The sequence below is a fragment of the Mus caroli genome, chromosome 2 (assembly GCF_900094665.2).
Source record: "Mus caroli chromosome 2, CAROLI_EIJ_v1.1, whole genome shotgun sequence".
NCBI lineage: Eukaryota > Metazoa > Chordata > Mammalia > Rodentia > Muridae > Mus > Mus caroli.
This window is the reverse complement of record NC_034571.1, coordinates 164,874,017-164,889,987: the sequence shown is the minus strand read 5'-3', so window position 1 is coordinate 164,889,987 and position 15,971 is coordinate 164,874,017. Positions and strand designations below refer to the sequence as shown.

General features: G+C 53.1%; 1 protein-coding gene across 1 annotated transcript in view; it reads left to right on the top strand.

The window, feature by feature from the left end:
* Positions 1-352: 352 nt before the first annotated feature.
* Positions 353-15,971, top strand: part of Bmp7 (bone morphogenetic protein 7) — a 73,367-nt gene continuing 57,748 nt past the window's right edge. The window contains exon 1 of the mRNA XM_021149516.2: positions 353-1,280. Within this exon, the coding sequence (XP_021005175.1) occupies positions 866-1,280 (415 nt within the window). The 5' untranslated portion in view covers positions 353-865. The remainder of the gene's footprint in view (positions 1,281-15,971) is intronic.

The window sequence follows — 15,971 nt, the reverse complement described above, 5'->3', positions numbered from 1 at the left end:
ATGAGCCAGGTCCAAGAGTGGCCACCTCCGAGGAGCCTTCTCGGATTCCTGCGCTCCCTCCTGGATGCTTTCCTAGCACAGCCTTCCTTAGTTGCTACACTTTGGCCACTTCCAAGTGCGAGTCCCGAGAGAGTTGGGCAGATTGGGATTCTTCTCTCTGGGTCCCTGCGGCGTCTGTCCCAGTGCCGGACACCCGGTGGGCACTCGGTAAATATTTGTAGAGCGCCCTGGGAGGAATGAATGAAGCCATTGGGCCAGGCTTGGGGAGGGCGGGGACAGGCGCAGGTGGGAGGCAGCGGGAGCGGGAGGGGCGGGGAAGTCAGTCCTCCCGCTCCTCCCCCGCTCCCCGGCCCCAGCGCGCCCAACTCCGGGGCTCCCGAGGCGGCTGGCGGGCGATCCGGGGCGCGCAGGGCCCTTGTATTGGGCACGCAAGAGATCGGAAGGGGGTTTGTTGCTGGTGCCCGCGGGCCCGAGCGCGATCAGAGCGGGAGGAGGGAGCTAGGGTTCGCTCAGCGCCGAGCTGCCTCTCCGGCACTCGCTCTCCGGACTTGTAGGTCTGCAAGCTGCTGCTCCTCCCACCCCGGCCCGCCTCCTCGCTCTCTTGCTCGCTCTCCGGAGTTGCTGTGCTAGCCTTGCCGTGCGTCCTGGCGAGTGCGGGCCGAGGGGCCCCGGGCCAGAACTGAGTAAAGGACAGGGGCGTCCCGGGCAGAGCTCAGCCGGCCGGGGAGTGGCCATGTGTGGCGAGGCCGCCTTGAAGCTCGCCTGCAGCAAGTGACCTCGGGTCGTGGACCGCTGCCCTGCCCCCTCCGCTGCCACCTGGGGCGGCGCGGGCCCGGTGCCCCGGATCGCGCGTAGAGCCGGCGCGATGCACGTGCGCTCGCTGCGCGCTGCGGCGCCACACAGCTTCGTGGCGCTCTGGGCGCCTCTGTTCTTGCTGCGCTCCGCCCTGGCCGATTTCAGCCTGGACAACGAGGTGCACTCCAGCTTCATCCACCGGCGCCTCCGCAGCCAGGAGCGGCGGGAGATGCAGCGGGAGATCCTGTCCATCTTGGGGTTGCCCCATCGCCCGCGCCCGCACCTCCAGGGAAAGCATAATTCGGCGCCCATGTTCATGTTGGACCTGTACAACGCCATGGCGGTGGAGGAGAGCGGGCCGGACGGACAGGGTTTCTCCTACCCCTACAAGGCCGTCTTCAGTACCCAGGGCCCCCCTTTAGCCAGCCTGCAGGACAGCCACTTCCTCACCGATGCCGACATGGTCATGAGCTTCGTCAACCTAGGTGAGTGGCGGTGGGAGGGGATATATTTCAGACTGGGGTCACTTTGGGATTGGGAGAGGGTCTCTGCTTACAGCCACTGTGGTCCACCTTTCCACTTGCAAAGCATCAGTGCCCGCCAGAGACTCTTCGCCCCGGGGTCTTAGTAGACTTTAAGCTCTGTGCGCCTCCGATAAGTCTTGCCGGCTCGGAGGGTTTGTCCGGGCTATCCGGACCAGCCCTGAGTTTCTTTGCCTGCTCCGCCGCGGGTTCATTCACTCAGGGGCGGGAGGTCCCGGCTCGGCAGCGGCTTAGTTCAAAGCGCCCGGCTGGGTCATGTGAGCTGAACCGGCTTCAGCGGCCCGCGCTACCTGGATTTAAAGGGCCCTTGTGGGCAAAGCTGCCTTCCCGCCTTTCCTCTGCCCCTCTGAGGCCAGCTTGGTTCTGGCATCCCGCGCATCCCCTTTTCTTCCCCTCTCTGACCAGCCCTACCTGTCCCATAGCAGAGCGCTGGTTTCAGCGTGGGCTCGGAGTGCCGCGGGGCTCCTCGACTAGCCGCGCCAGTCGCCCACCTTTGGACTCTCGGCTGGAGCCGGGGAAAGAACGTTGCCATTGCGAGTTTTCTATTTTAAATGTTTAATGATAGGTCCCGGGCGGGCAGAATCCATTTTCAGCGTTTATCACGTGTGGCGCGCAAACCACGGGTTTTGGCGATTGGGTGGCTGGGGACCTCGGAACAGAGGCCGCCATGGAATGGCTGGGGAACCCGTTTCCCGTCTGGAGTTCCAGTCAACCCAGTGAGTGATGCGAGGCTGGGTTGCGGCTGGTCTGAGTACAGCTCCCCCTGCATCTGTGCGCGCACACGTATTCAACTTGCTCAAACTAACCCCCAGCCGTGCGCAGTGGGGTAGATCATCAAATATTTGGCTTTGGTGATAACAAGTCCTGATAGTGCCGTTTCCTGTGTCGCTTTTATTCTGCTTGTGGAAGTTGCTGAGAAAACCCCAGGTCAAGACACCAAACGCACCATGGGCGCCCGCCGTGTCAACTTGGAAATAATGAAGCTTGAAGACCACCCCTCCCTCGCTGGGCACCCGGGGCTCCGAAGGGATCTCTGGGAAGACAGGGTCCCAGTTAATCCTCTCAGCTCCAGATAAAAGCTCTGGAGCTTCTCGGAGATATTGTCTGGCTCCATTAAAGGTCAAAAATATAAAATAATGAATCAAGGGTCAGGGTGTAAAGGCTGGTGATAGAGCTGCCAAAATAATATAGAGCAAATTCTAATTCTCCTTAGACACTTGTTAAGAAGAGGCCCTGCTTTGGAATGGCCTCCAGGTCCTGAAGGAAGGAAAGGCCAATCGCAGAGAGATTTTCCTGGGGGTAGGGCTTAGGGTACTGGCAGATGGAGGGTGCCTTTCACTGTGTCTGTTCTTTTTTAATATGTGGATTTATCACCTTAAACTAGAGTACTCAATAGATGCTTAGCAGCATGTGGTCAGCATGGATCTGTGAGGCCATCCTGAAGCCAGGCTTAACAAGGCCCTCTCCCTGGGTGAGGGTCAGAGCTTATGGCCTCTTCTGTTCTCTCCTGTGATCTCCAGCAAGGCAGTGGGTCCTAGCTGACAATTCAGCGCCTTGCCTGGCTCATCAAGCAGCAATAGATAATCCCTGACTTTGGTGCCACTCTCTGTGTTTCAGGTCTGGCAGTATGGCCCTAGCTGGCCGCCTGCATCCCAAAGGGCCAGGTGGCTTCCAGGGCGGCTCCCAGGGCCCTGCTGGGAACCTGGCGGGGGCGGTTGCTCCCCCCTGGCCTTGGGTACAAGCTGGGGCATGCTGGGGAGGCCACAGCTGGGTGGCTTCCTCTGGCTGCACACACACCTTTCAGTCCGTTCTTTCTTTCATGTTGAAAGGACAAAGCCTAGCTTGTCTGAGCCTCTCAATCAGCGAGGCTGGCTTTGGGCTTTTGTGGGACGGTCCTGACTTTCTCAGGCCTGGCTCTCTGGATCATCACTCCTAATTAGATAGCAGAGTGGCTTTTAACAGAACCCATGGACTGGATCTTGTTTTCTTTCTCTCCCTGTCGCTAAACAAGAGGTAATTAGGGGAAGCCTAGGACTGTAGCTGCTAAGAGCTTCCTGTAGGTGCATCTTTAATCTCTGCTGGGCCACAGCACAGGCAGGAACCTCCTGTTTCTGCTGGTGTGACTTGGGGGATGGCAGCTGGGCTGGAGAAGCATGTAGTGACTGGAAACTTATTCCCACACTGAGTCTGCTGAGAAAGCAAGACAAGAGTCTTAGAATGTCAAGTTCACTCTTACCCTTTGCTCCCTTTGCCCACCTCTGCCACCGTTTCCCCCACCCCCACCCCCAGGCTTGCCTGCCTGGGGACCCCTGCCTCAGCCCTGAGGGCTTTTGCAGATCAGCTACCTTTATTGTCCTGTCTGCAGCCAAACTGGTTTTTGTTCTTATAAGTTGTTCTCCCTGGAATTTGAGCGGTTTGCCAGGCCTAGTGGGATCTACACAAGAGGAAAATTTACAACAAAACCAGGTGCTCCATGTGAAGGCTTGACTGTCCCAGATGACAAGACCAGCCCGAACCGTAAAGTCCCTGGGGAAGCCAGAGACTTGCGGCTTGCGTGGGACACCTATCCTCCTGGCTCTGGCCCCAGAGTTCAATGGCAAGATCTGTAAACTGGTTTGGATTAACAAGCCCCCTACTCCTCTGGGTAGACTTCATTTTGGAATTCAAAACAGGCCACACTCTCTCAAACAGTCCCCAGGCAAAGTTGATCCTGCAGAGACCGAGTCTAGCCATTAACCCCAGCTACTCTTTTTGGGGGGGGGGAAGAGAAACCAAACAACCCTGTTCAGAATCTTCTAGAAAGCCAACTGTCTTGGAGAGGGTGTGTGTGACTCCTGTTTATCCCTCAGCCAGGTTAGGAAGGAATGAAATTTGTTTAATCTTCGAAGCTGAGTTAGAAAGAGAACCCTGTCATTATTGTAGCCAGCGCATAAAAGTGGCTTTTGTTAACTTGTTCTGCTAAGCAGAAGTGAGGCCTAGCAGTTTGGTTTTTCACTTTACCCCCATCTGGCTGTCCTTTTTGGAGACAAGTGTTTGGCAGTTAAGATCTCTCCTTTAACCCTCCGAACAGACCCTACCACTGGGGAGTGGTAGGGAAAGGTTCTGTTACAATTTAAACACGGCCTTTGGGGAGTGCGCCACAGAGCGTGGCTGCAGGCGCCTGCAGCTGTAAGCTGGCCCGCCTTAGAATTTGGAAGGGGCTCCTTCACATTCCAGCCTTTTCTGGTTAGCAGAGGAAGGTTAATAGAGATGTCACATGGCTTTTCCCTTCACCTTCTTTCCTTCTCCTCTCCTCTCCTCTCTTCTCCTCTCTTCTCCTCTCTTCTCTTCTCTTCTCCTCTCCTCTCCTCTCCTCTCCTCTCCTCTCCTCAGATCAACTTCGCCATAGGGGTGCACCAACAGCTGTGTTTTCAGTAACCTTTTCAAAGTCACTTTTAAACCTCATTTTCCTGGATCTATAAATCAAAGATTTCCCCCCTCCCCTCCCCTTTTCCCAAGGATATTATGTGACCCAGATTTGAACTGTTTTGGATCTTTTGTGTGTATTTCCCTTCTGCAATCAAGGCAGGCTAAGGCTGGGCCCTGGATGGCAGCTCAGATGGCTGCTTTGGATTTTTATCCCAGGGCGGTCATTTGGGTCTGAGGTTCCCTTGGAAGGTGGGAGGTGGTGCGGAGGAGCCTGGTTAATTGTTTTCCTGCACCGAGAAAAGAAAGTGAGACCCTCAGAGACCCAGCTCCAGAGAACTGGGTTGAGGCCTTACCTTAGTATGCCACCTTAGATGGTGGCAGCCAGCAAGCCTTTGCCTAGATTAACGCAGAGGGTGGACGGTCCCCTGACCGCTGGCATGCCTGTGGTGTGAGCACATGTCATATGCCTCTGAACTGGAAGACAGGATGATTTCATCCCAGGCAGAGGCCCGTGGAGGTTGATTGATGACCCTGTCGCTTTCATATCTCGCCCACCCCACTTACTAAGGTCATATTTGGCCCTCATCGAGCCTCACAGTGTCCTCCGGCTGCCTTCTCCACCCTTCCCGCCCTGCCCCTCCGTGTAGCTGTGGAATGGAGAACACTTCCCACCCAGTCTGGTGCTCCGCGGTGCTCCGAGGCCATGGCTGGGGCCCATCGACACACAGGGGATGTGGCTGGCGGCTGCACAGCCTGCCTTCAAGAGCGAGAGCGAGCGAGCGAGTGAGCGAGCGAAAGAGCGAACGAGTGAGCGCTCTGCTGTGTCTCTGGGGTCAGGGCGCAGGCAGGGATGTATAGGATCTGTCTTGTTATTGTCAGAAGGAATGCACGCAGGGATTAGCGGGAGAGCAAGGTGGTGGGAGGGAGCCGCAGCTGTGTACACTTATTATAAAAGATTTAAGTCCCACTGGTAAAATCAATATATTGAATTGCACAGCCCTCTGCTTTTAATTAGTTTAAATCAAACGCGCCCATGCTGTTTTGCCTCCCCTTGCCTCCGTGGGGTGAGGAAATACCAATATTTACATAGAAACTGATAACACATTCAGCTTCACACACTCCTATGACCCAGGCTTGATGGATCCCAGATCGACCTGGGGTTGGGAGGGATGATGTCAGTGGGAAGAGGGACATCGGTGACGCCTAGGACTTGGACCCCGATGTTGGGATGCAGAGGGTGTGTGTGTGTTTAGAGTCGGTGATGGTGACCTTGGACTTTTAACAAAGAAGCCAGCTTTTTGTATAGGCAGTCAAAAAAGCGGAGATTCACCAATTCACCCCCTAGAACATTCTTGCCAAACCATTCAGGGGCTCCGCCGCCAGCATGTGGGGTTCTTTGTGCCGGGGGCAGCTTGGGGGCACGTGCTTTATTTATTCCAGAACTCTCCTTCCTAGTCCCTGCAAGTGTTTATAGAGGCAGGATGGCTTGCACTGTAAGCTCGCTTGCTCTCATGCACCACCATGGCTATTATGTGAGCTGGTCGGTATTAGCTGTGTGCTCAGCTGGGATTGAATTCCCCGGGTTTTGCAGCAAATGGCATTTGACAAACACTATTTGACAAAAAATGTGACTTGGTATTTCTTAATGTGGAACAGATATTTCACGGTTAACCTCCCCCGGGTGAAAAATCGCTCGACCCCCAAGTGCAATGGTGGAGCAGATGAACACCAGGGCTGGGCTGGGAAATGCCCCCCCCCCTCCAGGATGGGCTGTTTATGATTTGGGGGATGTCAGGAGTGCACAGAGCCCGACACGCCCCGTCGTGAAGCTCGAGTAGCGTGTGCCAGGCTGGCCTTTCAACATTTGTGTCGGAAGGCATTGCGGGGAGCGGCGCAAAGCCTCTGCTGATCCTCTAGGAGTGGATCGAATTAATGAGGCCTCTGCGAACACCAGAGGTTTGAGAACTACTTTATCGTTTGAGAACCAGAGTGCTTATAATCTGGTTCCTGTACCAACATGTTTAACGTGTGTTAATGCATTTCCAAACCGGAGCCGCTCAGCACAGTTCTGCTTTTCATTAATTGATGTCGGTAGCATGGTACAGTATTTCAAAGGGCCGGCCAAGCATAAACTGTGTTTCCAATTTCCTTCCTTTCCTGTGTTTGGGATGCCATTGTTAATTTGTTCCCATGCAGGAGCCGGGGCTGCCAACCGGCTTTCTATAAAGGGCTTCACAGTGAAGGCTTCCAGCCCTCACTCGTGCTCGGGCCGCCTGGCCCAGTTTCCTGACACTTTGCAGTTAATTCTGGATGATCTATGGGGTGGGGGGTTGGGGGCTTCCCTGCGAGGAACGGAAGTTCTTGGTGACAGCGGTGGGTGTGGCTTGGCAAGGGAGCCCTGAGGAACATCCACAGTAATTCTTTTTAGACGCGGCTTAAACCCATGCGTCTGTTTCCATGGTAGAATAGAGGCTGCGTGACCTTGGGCGAGCTATTTTAACGTCTCCGAGTCTGTCCCCACACTCCGTAAAAGCTGGGGAACAGTCCTCTCCTTTAAAAGACTCTCAAGAAAACACAAGTCTTATCATCCCAGAAATAGGTGCATAGTAAATGTACTTCTTGTTGTTGGGGTGGGTAAAGCTGTATTCATTTTGGTATGTTAGTCTAAATTTCAGTTAAAAAACTTATTGCATTTATTTATTGGGCAGGAGGTGCACCTGTGGCACATGGGGGTTAGAAGACAACCTGTGGAAGCCAGTTTCCCCCTTCCACCATGATGGTTTTGGAGATCAAACTCAGTTGGTAAGGCTTGGCAGGCTGCAAGTGTCTTTACCTGCTGAGCTATTATTTATTCTGTGTGTGTGTGTGTGTGTGTGTGTGTGTGTGTGTATGTGTGTGTATTACCCACCGAGGCCAGAAGAGGTTGTCTGATCCCTTGAGTCCGAGTCCCCGGCATTTGTGAGCCTCCTTATGTGGTTGCTGGGGTCACGACTCTGAGCTTCATGATTGAGCCCCAAGCATCGAGTCATCTCACCAGCAGAAATTTCTGTTTCTGAGTGGCTGACTGTAAATACTGAGATCAAGTGCTGGTGTGTAGCTTGGTTAGCAGAGTTCTTGTCTAGCACACAGGAGGCCCTGGGTCCGAACGAACCCCAGGCCACACGTCAAACCAGATGTGCAATGCCAGCACTTGGGAGGTAGTGAGAGGAAGCTCAGGAGTGTAAGGCTAGCCTTGGCTACGGATCACTTTCAAGGCCAGCCTGGGCTACACATTAAAAATAAAAGCCAGACATATACGGAAACTGTGGTCAAGTATTTGAAATATAAGAAAGTGTCCAGAGTTAAGTTTCCTCCTTTTTTCAGAGATGTAGAAACTGACTTTCCGCTATCCACTCCGGCCAGGTCAGCGAAGGCTCTGTGTCCCTTCTCATGATGCCATCTGACACAAATGAGGACAGAACACCCACCTCACCAGAGGGGAACAGAGCAAAATGCTGACTCTTTCTCTGGATATTAACATCTGTGGTTTTTTTTTTAATCACTACCTGGGAGACCGAAATGGAATGAAGGGTCTGTATAGAAACTTCAAATAAAAACTTATTCCAACATGAAAAAGTTTAATTAAAAAGGAAATCTCATTACCGAAGTATTTCTTCCCCTTTCTGGAAGCCAGTCAAAGTACAAATAGGCTTTGACTTCGGGGGAGTGACAAGCCCAGGGCCCTCATTAACTGAGCCTGCAGCTTCCCACTTGTGATTGGAGCAGGTGCAAAGGGGCCCCTGACTCCTGCAGCTGGCTCTGTGCAGACAACATCAGTAAAGCCTGGTGTGGATTCCTTAGAGGCCAAGGAGCTGAGAGATCATGTCCCAGACCTGAGGCAGATGTGGGCGCCCTCCTTCCAGGGCCCCACAAATTTCCTTCAGCTCTCTATGTCATTTGGAGAGTCCAACGTGGTGTGTAGACTTCTCAGCATCTCTGAGACCACATGTTCTATCTCATCTTTATCTCCCCGAAGCCTTTGGGCTTCCCTCTCTGTAGTCATGCTTAATTAAATTTGTCAGTGAGTAGGGTCTTGTGCTCTTGAGTGTCCCGAAGCCCTGGTCTAAGGCTTGTGCATTCTTACTGTCTCTCAGCATTGTCACTGTTGCTAAACGGTTAAGTGGCACTAAACATTGTCTCTGTATCTGATGGGCTCACCTACCTGGTGACCTCACACAATTGTGCGCATGCAAATGCACATCCAGGCGTGCACATGCAGACACAGAGACAAGCATATGCTTGCATGCATATGCAAAGAGCACGTGTGTGCCTGTCCACACATGTGCACACGTAATACATACAGCCTGCAGTGTCTGGTTGCTTTGGCTTTTGATGAAGGACTCCAGCCCTCCTTGCTGCCTTGCACAATTCCCAGAGTGCACCAGGTGTTGGCCGGCCAGTTGTCTGTGTCTTTGTGCGTGGGAGGGGTGATGACATTCCAGGCAGAGTCCTGTATGTGTGTCTGATCTCACGGTCTCCCCCTGGTACATTTTGGGTGTTTAGCCTATGTAGAAGCAAAGTGCATAGTAAGTGGCATGTTGGGGGATTTTCTTGCTTTATGAAGGCATAGTTGAGACTAATAGGGTTAACAGGGTCCCAGAGAGGAAAACAACTCAGGTTTTCCCATTTGTTTATTATGAGGAGGCGTTGCATGTGAACTGTCCCCACCAGCTCTCGTGTTTGAACACCTGGTGCCCAGCTGGTGGCGGTGTTTCGGGACATTGCGGAACTGTTTGGTGACGTCGTCGTATGATTTATGGGTGAGTTCCTGGTGATGAGGACACTGCCGCTGTTTTCCCAGAAGATACTGACTGTCCCTTGTCCCCAAGACTTGGCCTGAGTGGAGAGTTCTGTCTTCTCAGGCAATAGAGGCAGTTTCTCACTCCCCACAGGACTCCTGTGGCTGAACCTAGACGAAGAATTCAGGGTCTTATCTAACCCTCTCTGAAATGGATGACCCTGTAGATTTAGAACTAGCTCTCTATGTAGCCATTTAATTAGGCATCCCCCTGCCTCAGCCCGGCTTTCCCCCCCCACCCCTTTAACTCTCAGCTTTCTGCAGGGTAAGTGACATTGGGCAGCCATATCGTTCCTAGTAAGCGAGGGCCGTGCCTTTGTGAATGAACACAAACCTCACTGGCCTGGGAGCAGGCACGGAGGAAGATAGTATACTATACCTGGAAATAGATGCTAGGCCTTGATCTTGACTCTGTGGTGCCTTCTGATTCGTAGGAGGAGAAGCAGCAGACTCTGGCTCTCCATCCTGATTGCTATAAGACCTCTCTCTGCCATTGTGGCAGGGCAAAGGGCCTGTGTGGCATAAGTGGGGCCCCAACAGATGTGTCAGACCTCTGTGTGTGTGTGCATGTGTCTATGCATGTGCACACATGTGAATGGGTGTAGACGAGAGTGTGTGCATGTGGCTGTTTGTGTGTATATAGATGCATATGCATGTGTGTGTGTGTGTGCGCGCGTGTGATACATGTGTTGTGGGGAACACTCTGGGAACAAATGGAGCTGTGCAGTTCAAATGTAAAGACCTCTGTCTGTATCCTGGATGACTTAGAACATGTCTGAAGAGACAGTGAGGAGCAGAGGGTGGTTAGAGTGTGACCATCTCTAGGCTCAGCACACAGGCTCCCTGGGCACGAGGAATGGCTGCAGGCTGTAGGCTTCTGCATACCATGGTGAGGCCCTGGGCACGGGGAAGGACTTGTGACCTTCAGGGTGAACCTGCTGATTCAGGTTCAGCAGCGCACTAGAGTGACTCTCCATTCTGACACAAGCCTGTGTTTCTGGTCCACACTTACATGGGTAAAGGGCACAGATAGCAGCTCTACACACCAGCTTTGAGATTCCCTTGTGACTCTCGTTATTCCAAATTAATTTACCCGCCAGAATGTTACCTCTGGTGGGCACGTGGGTACCCGGCATGCTTGTCTCTACCGTATGCTATGTGATTAAGCTTTCCCCAAGCCTGGATACACCAGACAAAATCCTACTGGAGATGTTCACCAGGTATAGTCTATATCAGGTCTCAAGGCTTTGAGGCCAGGCGGCTCCTCCCAGCTGCCTCTCTCTGTGGTAGCATGCCTCTGGTCAGTAACCAATCAGTCTTCAGACCCATTAGCACAAAGGGGGCCCCAGCGAGCAACTGGAGACTCAGTGGGGCAGTGCCCAGAGACATTTAAAGCTCCCTTGCCTGTCCTGAAAGGCGTAGAATAAAGCAGACATTTGTTCACAGGGCAGGGGCTGTCTGGGGTCTTTCCCCTTACTTCTTGGTCTTGAACTTTATAAAACACCAACCCCCAACCCCCACTCCTTCCCCTTCTCAAGTTCCATTTTCTGACTCACTTGACCTTCACATTTGTTGAGAGACAAGCCCTTAAAAATGGCAGCGGGGCCTGGAACCTTCCAGGGCCAGTAAATGTTTATAGGATGGAGGTACTGGTTGGTCATTCCCCTCAGGAGGAAACAATAAACGGAGTGACTTGCCTTTCACCCATTCAACAAGCTCTGGGTTGTCTTGATGTATCAGCGGGGGTTGGGTAGGTGACGAGGAGGGTGCGGAAGGGGATCCAGGAATGTTGTGGGCAGTGTGGTTCAATACCCTAGGAGCATGGAGGGCTTTTTTTGTAGATAGTAGAGAGCTGCTGCGGGTGGTCTGTGGGGTCACTCTGCTCTGTGCACTGTGGGATATCCAACCATTTCCTAAGCCTCCACACACTGGATGCTAGGAGGACTGTCTGTATCACAAGTCGTGACACTCAAATGTCACCCCCAGACCTGGCTAAGAATCTCCTGGGTGAGGGCAAACCCCCCCGCCCCCCCCCAGCTGGAGACCACTGACTCCGAGTGATTTTTTGGAAGTTTAGAGAACCAGCTACAGGCTTGCAGCAGCCAAGCTATAAGGGATACACACGTTCTTGGGGATGGGTCCCCTTCTGACTGTAAGAAAGACTGCAGTCACAGTGGGACCACTCCTGGATCCTGCTGCCTTCCTGAGAGATGCCCCAGAGAACAAGGTGGAGAGGGATACCCTGAGGGCTCTAGGGCCCAGTTGTTCTCTCTCTGCTGCCCAAATAGATGTCCCCATTCCCACTCCCTACAGGTTGAAGGTGCTTAAATGTACACCTTGACCTGTTGGTTGCCTGCACCCATTCTGGGCCCATTCATGAGCTGTCTTCCAGCTTCCCCAGCAGGAGGCTGAGTGTTCTAGCCTGGGTAATGGAGAAGATGGGCAAGCCAGCTTCCTGTGTGCTTCAAAGCTCCACAAAGCATAGAGACCGCCTTGGACCTTAGCTGGCTTCAGATCGTAGCCTGAGGCTCAGCCTAGCTACTGACTGTGTTTCTCTAAGAGCACGTGTTAAATAGTCACAAGTGACAATTACCCACCACCCAACTGACAGGGATGTTAAATAAATGTCTTGCTCCACACAGGCTGGGTGTGTGCTCCGACATTTATAGTATATAGTGGCCCACTACTGTGGCTTTGTCAGATGTTGTGGTGGCCAAAGTCTGAGTGTCTCCTGCCTGCCCTGCCATGATCATTTGTGGACCCCCCCCCCCCAGATCCTCTGTTGATGACTTCCTGTGACAGACATTGTCTGAGTACATTATCCTTTTGCAGGGACCTCCTTACCCTACTCAGAGTACCTCCTTCCTGGTTTTAGTTGGACTTCTGTCTCCTCTGATGTGAATCTCCCTCCCCCTCCACCCCAAGTCAGTACTTCACACCACCTGGCCCAAGTGGTCAGGTCTCTATCTCATCCCTGTTGAAGAATATCTCATAAGCAGTCCAGCCCTGAGGCCTACTCCTACCTCTTGGTAGATCCAAGACCTCTTTTTTGGGCTCAGAGACTTGGTTCCATCTCTAGAGTTAACCCTGCTTCCTGACTCTGGGGTGCCCAGTTGGTGGGGGCAGAGAGGCGGTCAGCATGTATACTCAACAACCAGGAACCTCAGCTGCGGTCTTAGTGCAGGCTATGAAGGTAGTCAGCAGCCACGCCCCCCCCCCCCACATGGTGCCTCAGCCCTACATTTAGGGCACTGGATGGAGGTGGCATGCCTGAGCAGAAAGACACTGGCTCAGACAGAAGCTTGCCTGTGTTGACAGGGCACGAGGCAAAACAGGAAGTTGGTATTATCACACCGGGCTGATCCTGTTTCACTAGAAAGTTATCTCTCTGCTGATTAAGATCTGTCATTGGTCAGGGTTTTGGTCTTTTTTTTTTTTTTTTTTTAAAGAAACATAGCTGGGGACCAGTTGGACGAGTGCCCTGAACAGATACGCATAACCTCTCCTCCGAGGTTCCCTAGGAGACTGGCTTATAAGGACACAGCTTGCTACAAGCAAGGGCAGGAAGGTGTGCTCGATGTGGTTGTCTGGAGCCGTGTTTAGTGGATTAAAATGCTCTCCCTGTCTTGTGGTTTCCTACACTGATACCTGTATTTAGGAAGGCATGCACAGGTAAGTAGAGCCCAAGCTAGCTTCCAAAGCCTGCAGACACAGCAGTGTACCACAGTACATGTGAACAGAAGGCTGGCCACCTGTGATGGTTGTTTTGTGCTTATTGGTACTGGGGACAGAACCCAGGGCCTTAAACCTCCAGGCCAATGCTCCACCTCCAAGCTGTGCCCCCCGCACGTTGCTTGTTATTAATCAAACCAAACTCTGCAGTCCACCGGCTGCTGATAGATTCATTTTAACCCCAGCCCCAAAGATCTGGCCTTGAAGACCCAGCAGAAGTTCAGCATTTGTTAGTAACAGGACCAGCGGACCCCTTCCGGTGTCCTGCCGGGGCAAAAGCTCTTGACCGTGATCAAAGGAGGTCAGAAGCCCTGTTCCCTAGGTGGAAGCAGAACTCGATGGACCTCCGCCTGGGTCCTGCTCAGGGACCCGTGGCAGCTGTGTCCCTGGTCAGAGCCTACACAAGGACAAGATGCCTTGAGTGTTCTCAGAGTCTGGTCCACATTTAAGCCGTGTGGAGAAGGCCTTCTGCCTGAGAGCCACTGGTGAGACTTTGAACCCTGGCAGACCTTGTCATGGGTGGTGTCTGGCCTTGACTCTGCTGCGGCTCGTTCCCTTGGGGGATGCTGGGACAGGGCCTGGGTGTTTCTTCTGATAGACAGTGGAGCAGGAAGGAGAAGGGTAGGTGGATATTTGTAGGATGCTTTCTGGCCAGTGTGCGTCTGCTGGGAACAAAAGCTCATCTGTCAGAGCTCTCTAGTCCTGGGCATCACAGTTCAACAATGAGTAGTTTGTGTGGTTGGGGGAGATCTGCGCCTTCCTGAGTGTGAAGAATGGACATACTAGGCCAATCTCTACCAAGTCCTGGAGAGGGTGCAGGATGGGTTTAACAGAGGTTCCCAGCACTGTCAGTAGGCAGACTATAAGCCCTCCATGCCTCCTCTGCTACCTGGCCCATCATAGTAAACAGGGCACAGCTCTTGATTACAGGATAGGCCCCAAGCTCCTCCCTGTCTGCTTGCTCAGCTTCCCTTGCAGCTCAAAACAGCCTCAGGATGTTATGCTAATGAGCAGACACGACAGGAAACCGGCAGGTTGTACCTAATGTGTTAGGAGGTGGTTCAGGAAGAAAAAAAAAATTGGCTTCCTGCTGAGTGACTGCAAAGCAAACACAACTCTATCTTCTCTCTTTCCTTGTCTTGAGTGTGGTTCTCTGAAGACTCCATGCTTGGTTCTGTGGCAGCCCTTTTGTGACCAGGAGGCTCAGGGATTCGAAGTCACTATGTAAACGGAGGCAAAGTGGCAGAAAAGACGGCAGAGACAAGTTAATGAGGCTTGATCGTGTGCTCTCCCATGACTCAGTTGCTTTAGAAGGTAGATCTTACCACACGGATGGGTGGCTGGGAGTCAGCCTGTGGTCGCCTGTGACTGTGCTGAGGATATGGGGGGTTTGTGCCTGCTCTCTGACTGAAGCTAGGTTAGTTGTCGTTGTCGTCTTCATAGTGTCTTATTTTTGTAACAGGCACATTGAACACTTGGAGCAAAGGAGATGTAGGGGTGCCCCCCCCCACTCTGGAGCCCCAGGTTCTCACACTCAGTGGTCATCACTACCTGTCTCTAAGCATCATGGAAAATTATTTGCCAGTCCCTTTTGTAATGGCAGACTGCAGGAGCCCTGTATGGGAAGGGTGCTCGGAGCTTGGAGCGGCATGAGGCCGTCTGGGGCTTGGTGTGCATCTACGGTAGAAAGAGCCTCTTCCTCAGTCCAGACTGAGTCCACAGGGTCTCACCACGCAGCCCTGGTTGGCCTGGACTCAGCAGAGATCCCTGTGCCCTTGTCTCTGTCTCTGCTTCGAGTGCTGGGATTAAAGGCATGCGTGTAACTGCCATGCCCAACTCTACAGGCAGTTTGAAGAGTGTCTTTGTAGTCCAGACCCGGAGTTTGTGTGTCGTGTGAACTTGAGGAAGTGAGTGAAGGCCTTGAAGACTTCCAGTTTCCACCAAACCGTCTCCAGCTGCTCTGACGTGGTCTCCGCGTACCTCCACAGCAGCAGTGAAGTGGAGCTCTCAGTTGTCCAAGATTGGTCTGGGGCCTGAGGTCAGCTCTACAGGAGACTCTTATTTTGAAGAAGGAGTTGGAGCCTGCTTCTCTCTGAGGCACCTGCATCTCTGGGGCTAATGGGTTTAGGTTGATGGAACCCAGACCCCAGGAAGGATTATAAATTCTCATGTGATCTGACTCGCTGCTGAGTGCCTGAAAGCAGCTGTGTGTACCCAGCTGCCCGGGCCGGTCTGGGTCTCCCCTTGCCCAGTGGGGAAGGAGGAGGCCACGTCCCCACTCCCACCTGGCCGGCCGTTGGGCCTGGGCCCCTGCCCGGCAGGCTGTGTAGTGGTTTTGCTGTATTGCATGCTGGCCTCTGTTGGTGACACTTTTCTCTACAGTCCCATAAGTAGGGCTCTTGGTGTGGCTTTGTGTCACAGGGGGAAACCGAGCTTTCTAGAGATGGGTTAACTTGTCCTGAGTCCCTGTCAGTGGCAGACAGGGGCTCTGTCCCACTGGACTTCCAAGCCCCTGGGGTCACACTCAGCTTTTTTTTTCCTGAGTGGAATGGAAAAAAAAGTGGAGTGGAGTGGAGTTCTAGGCACGGTGGGGTGTTGCTCATGGCCTCTGATGCCTTCCCAGAGAAGCTGCTGAGGTGCTGACTGATGGGTGGTAG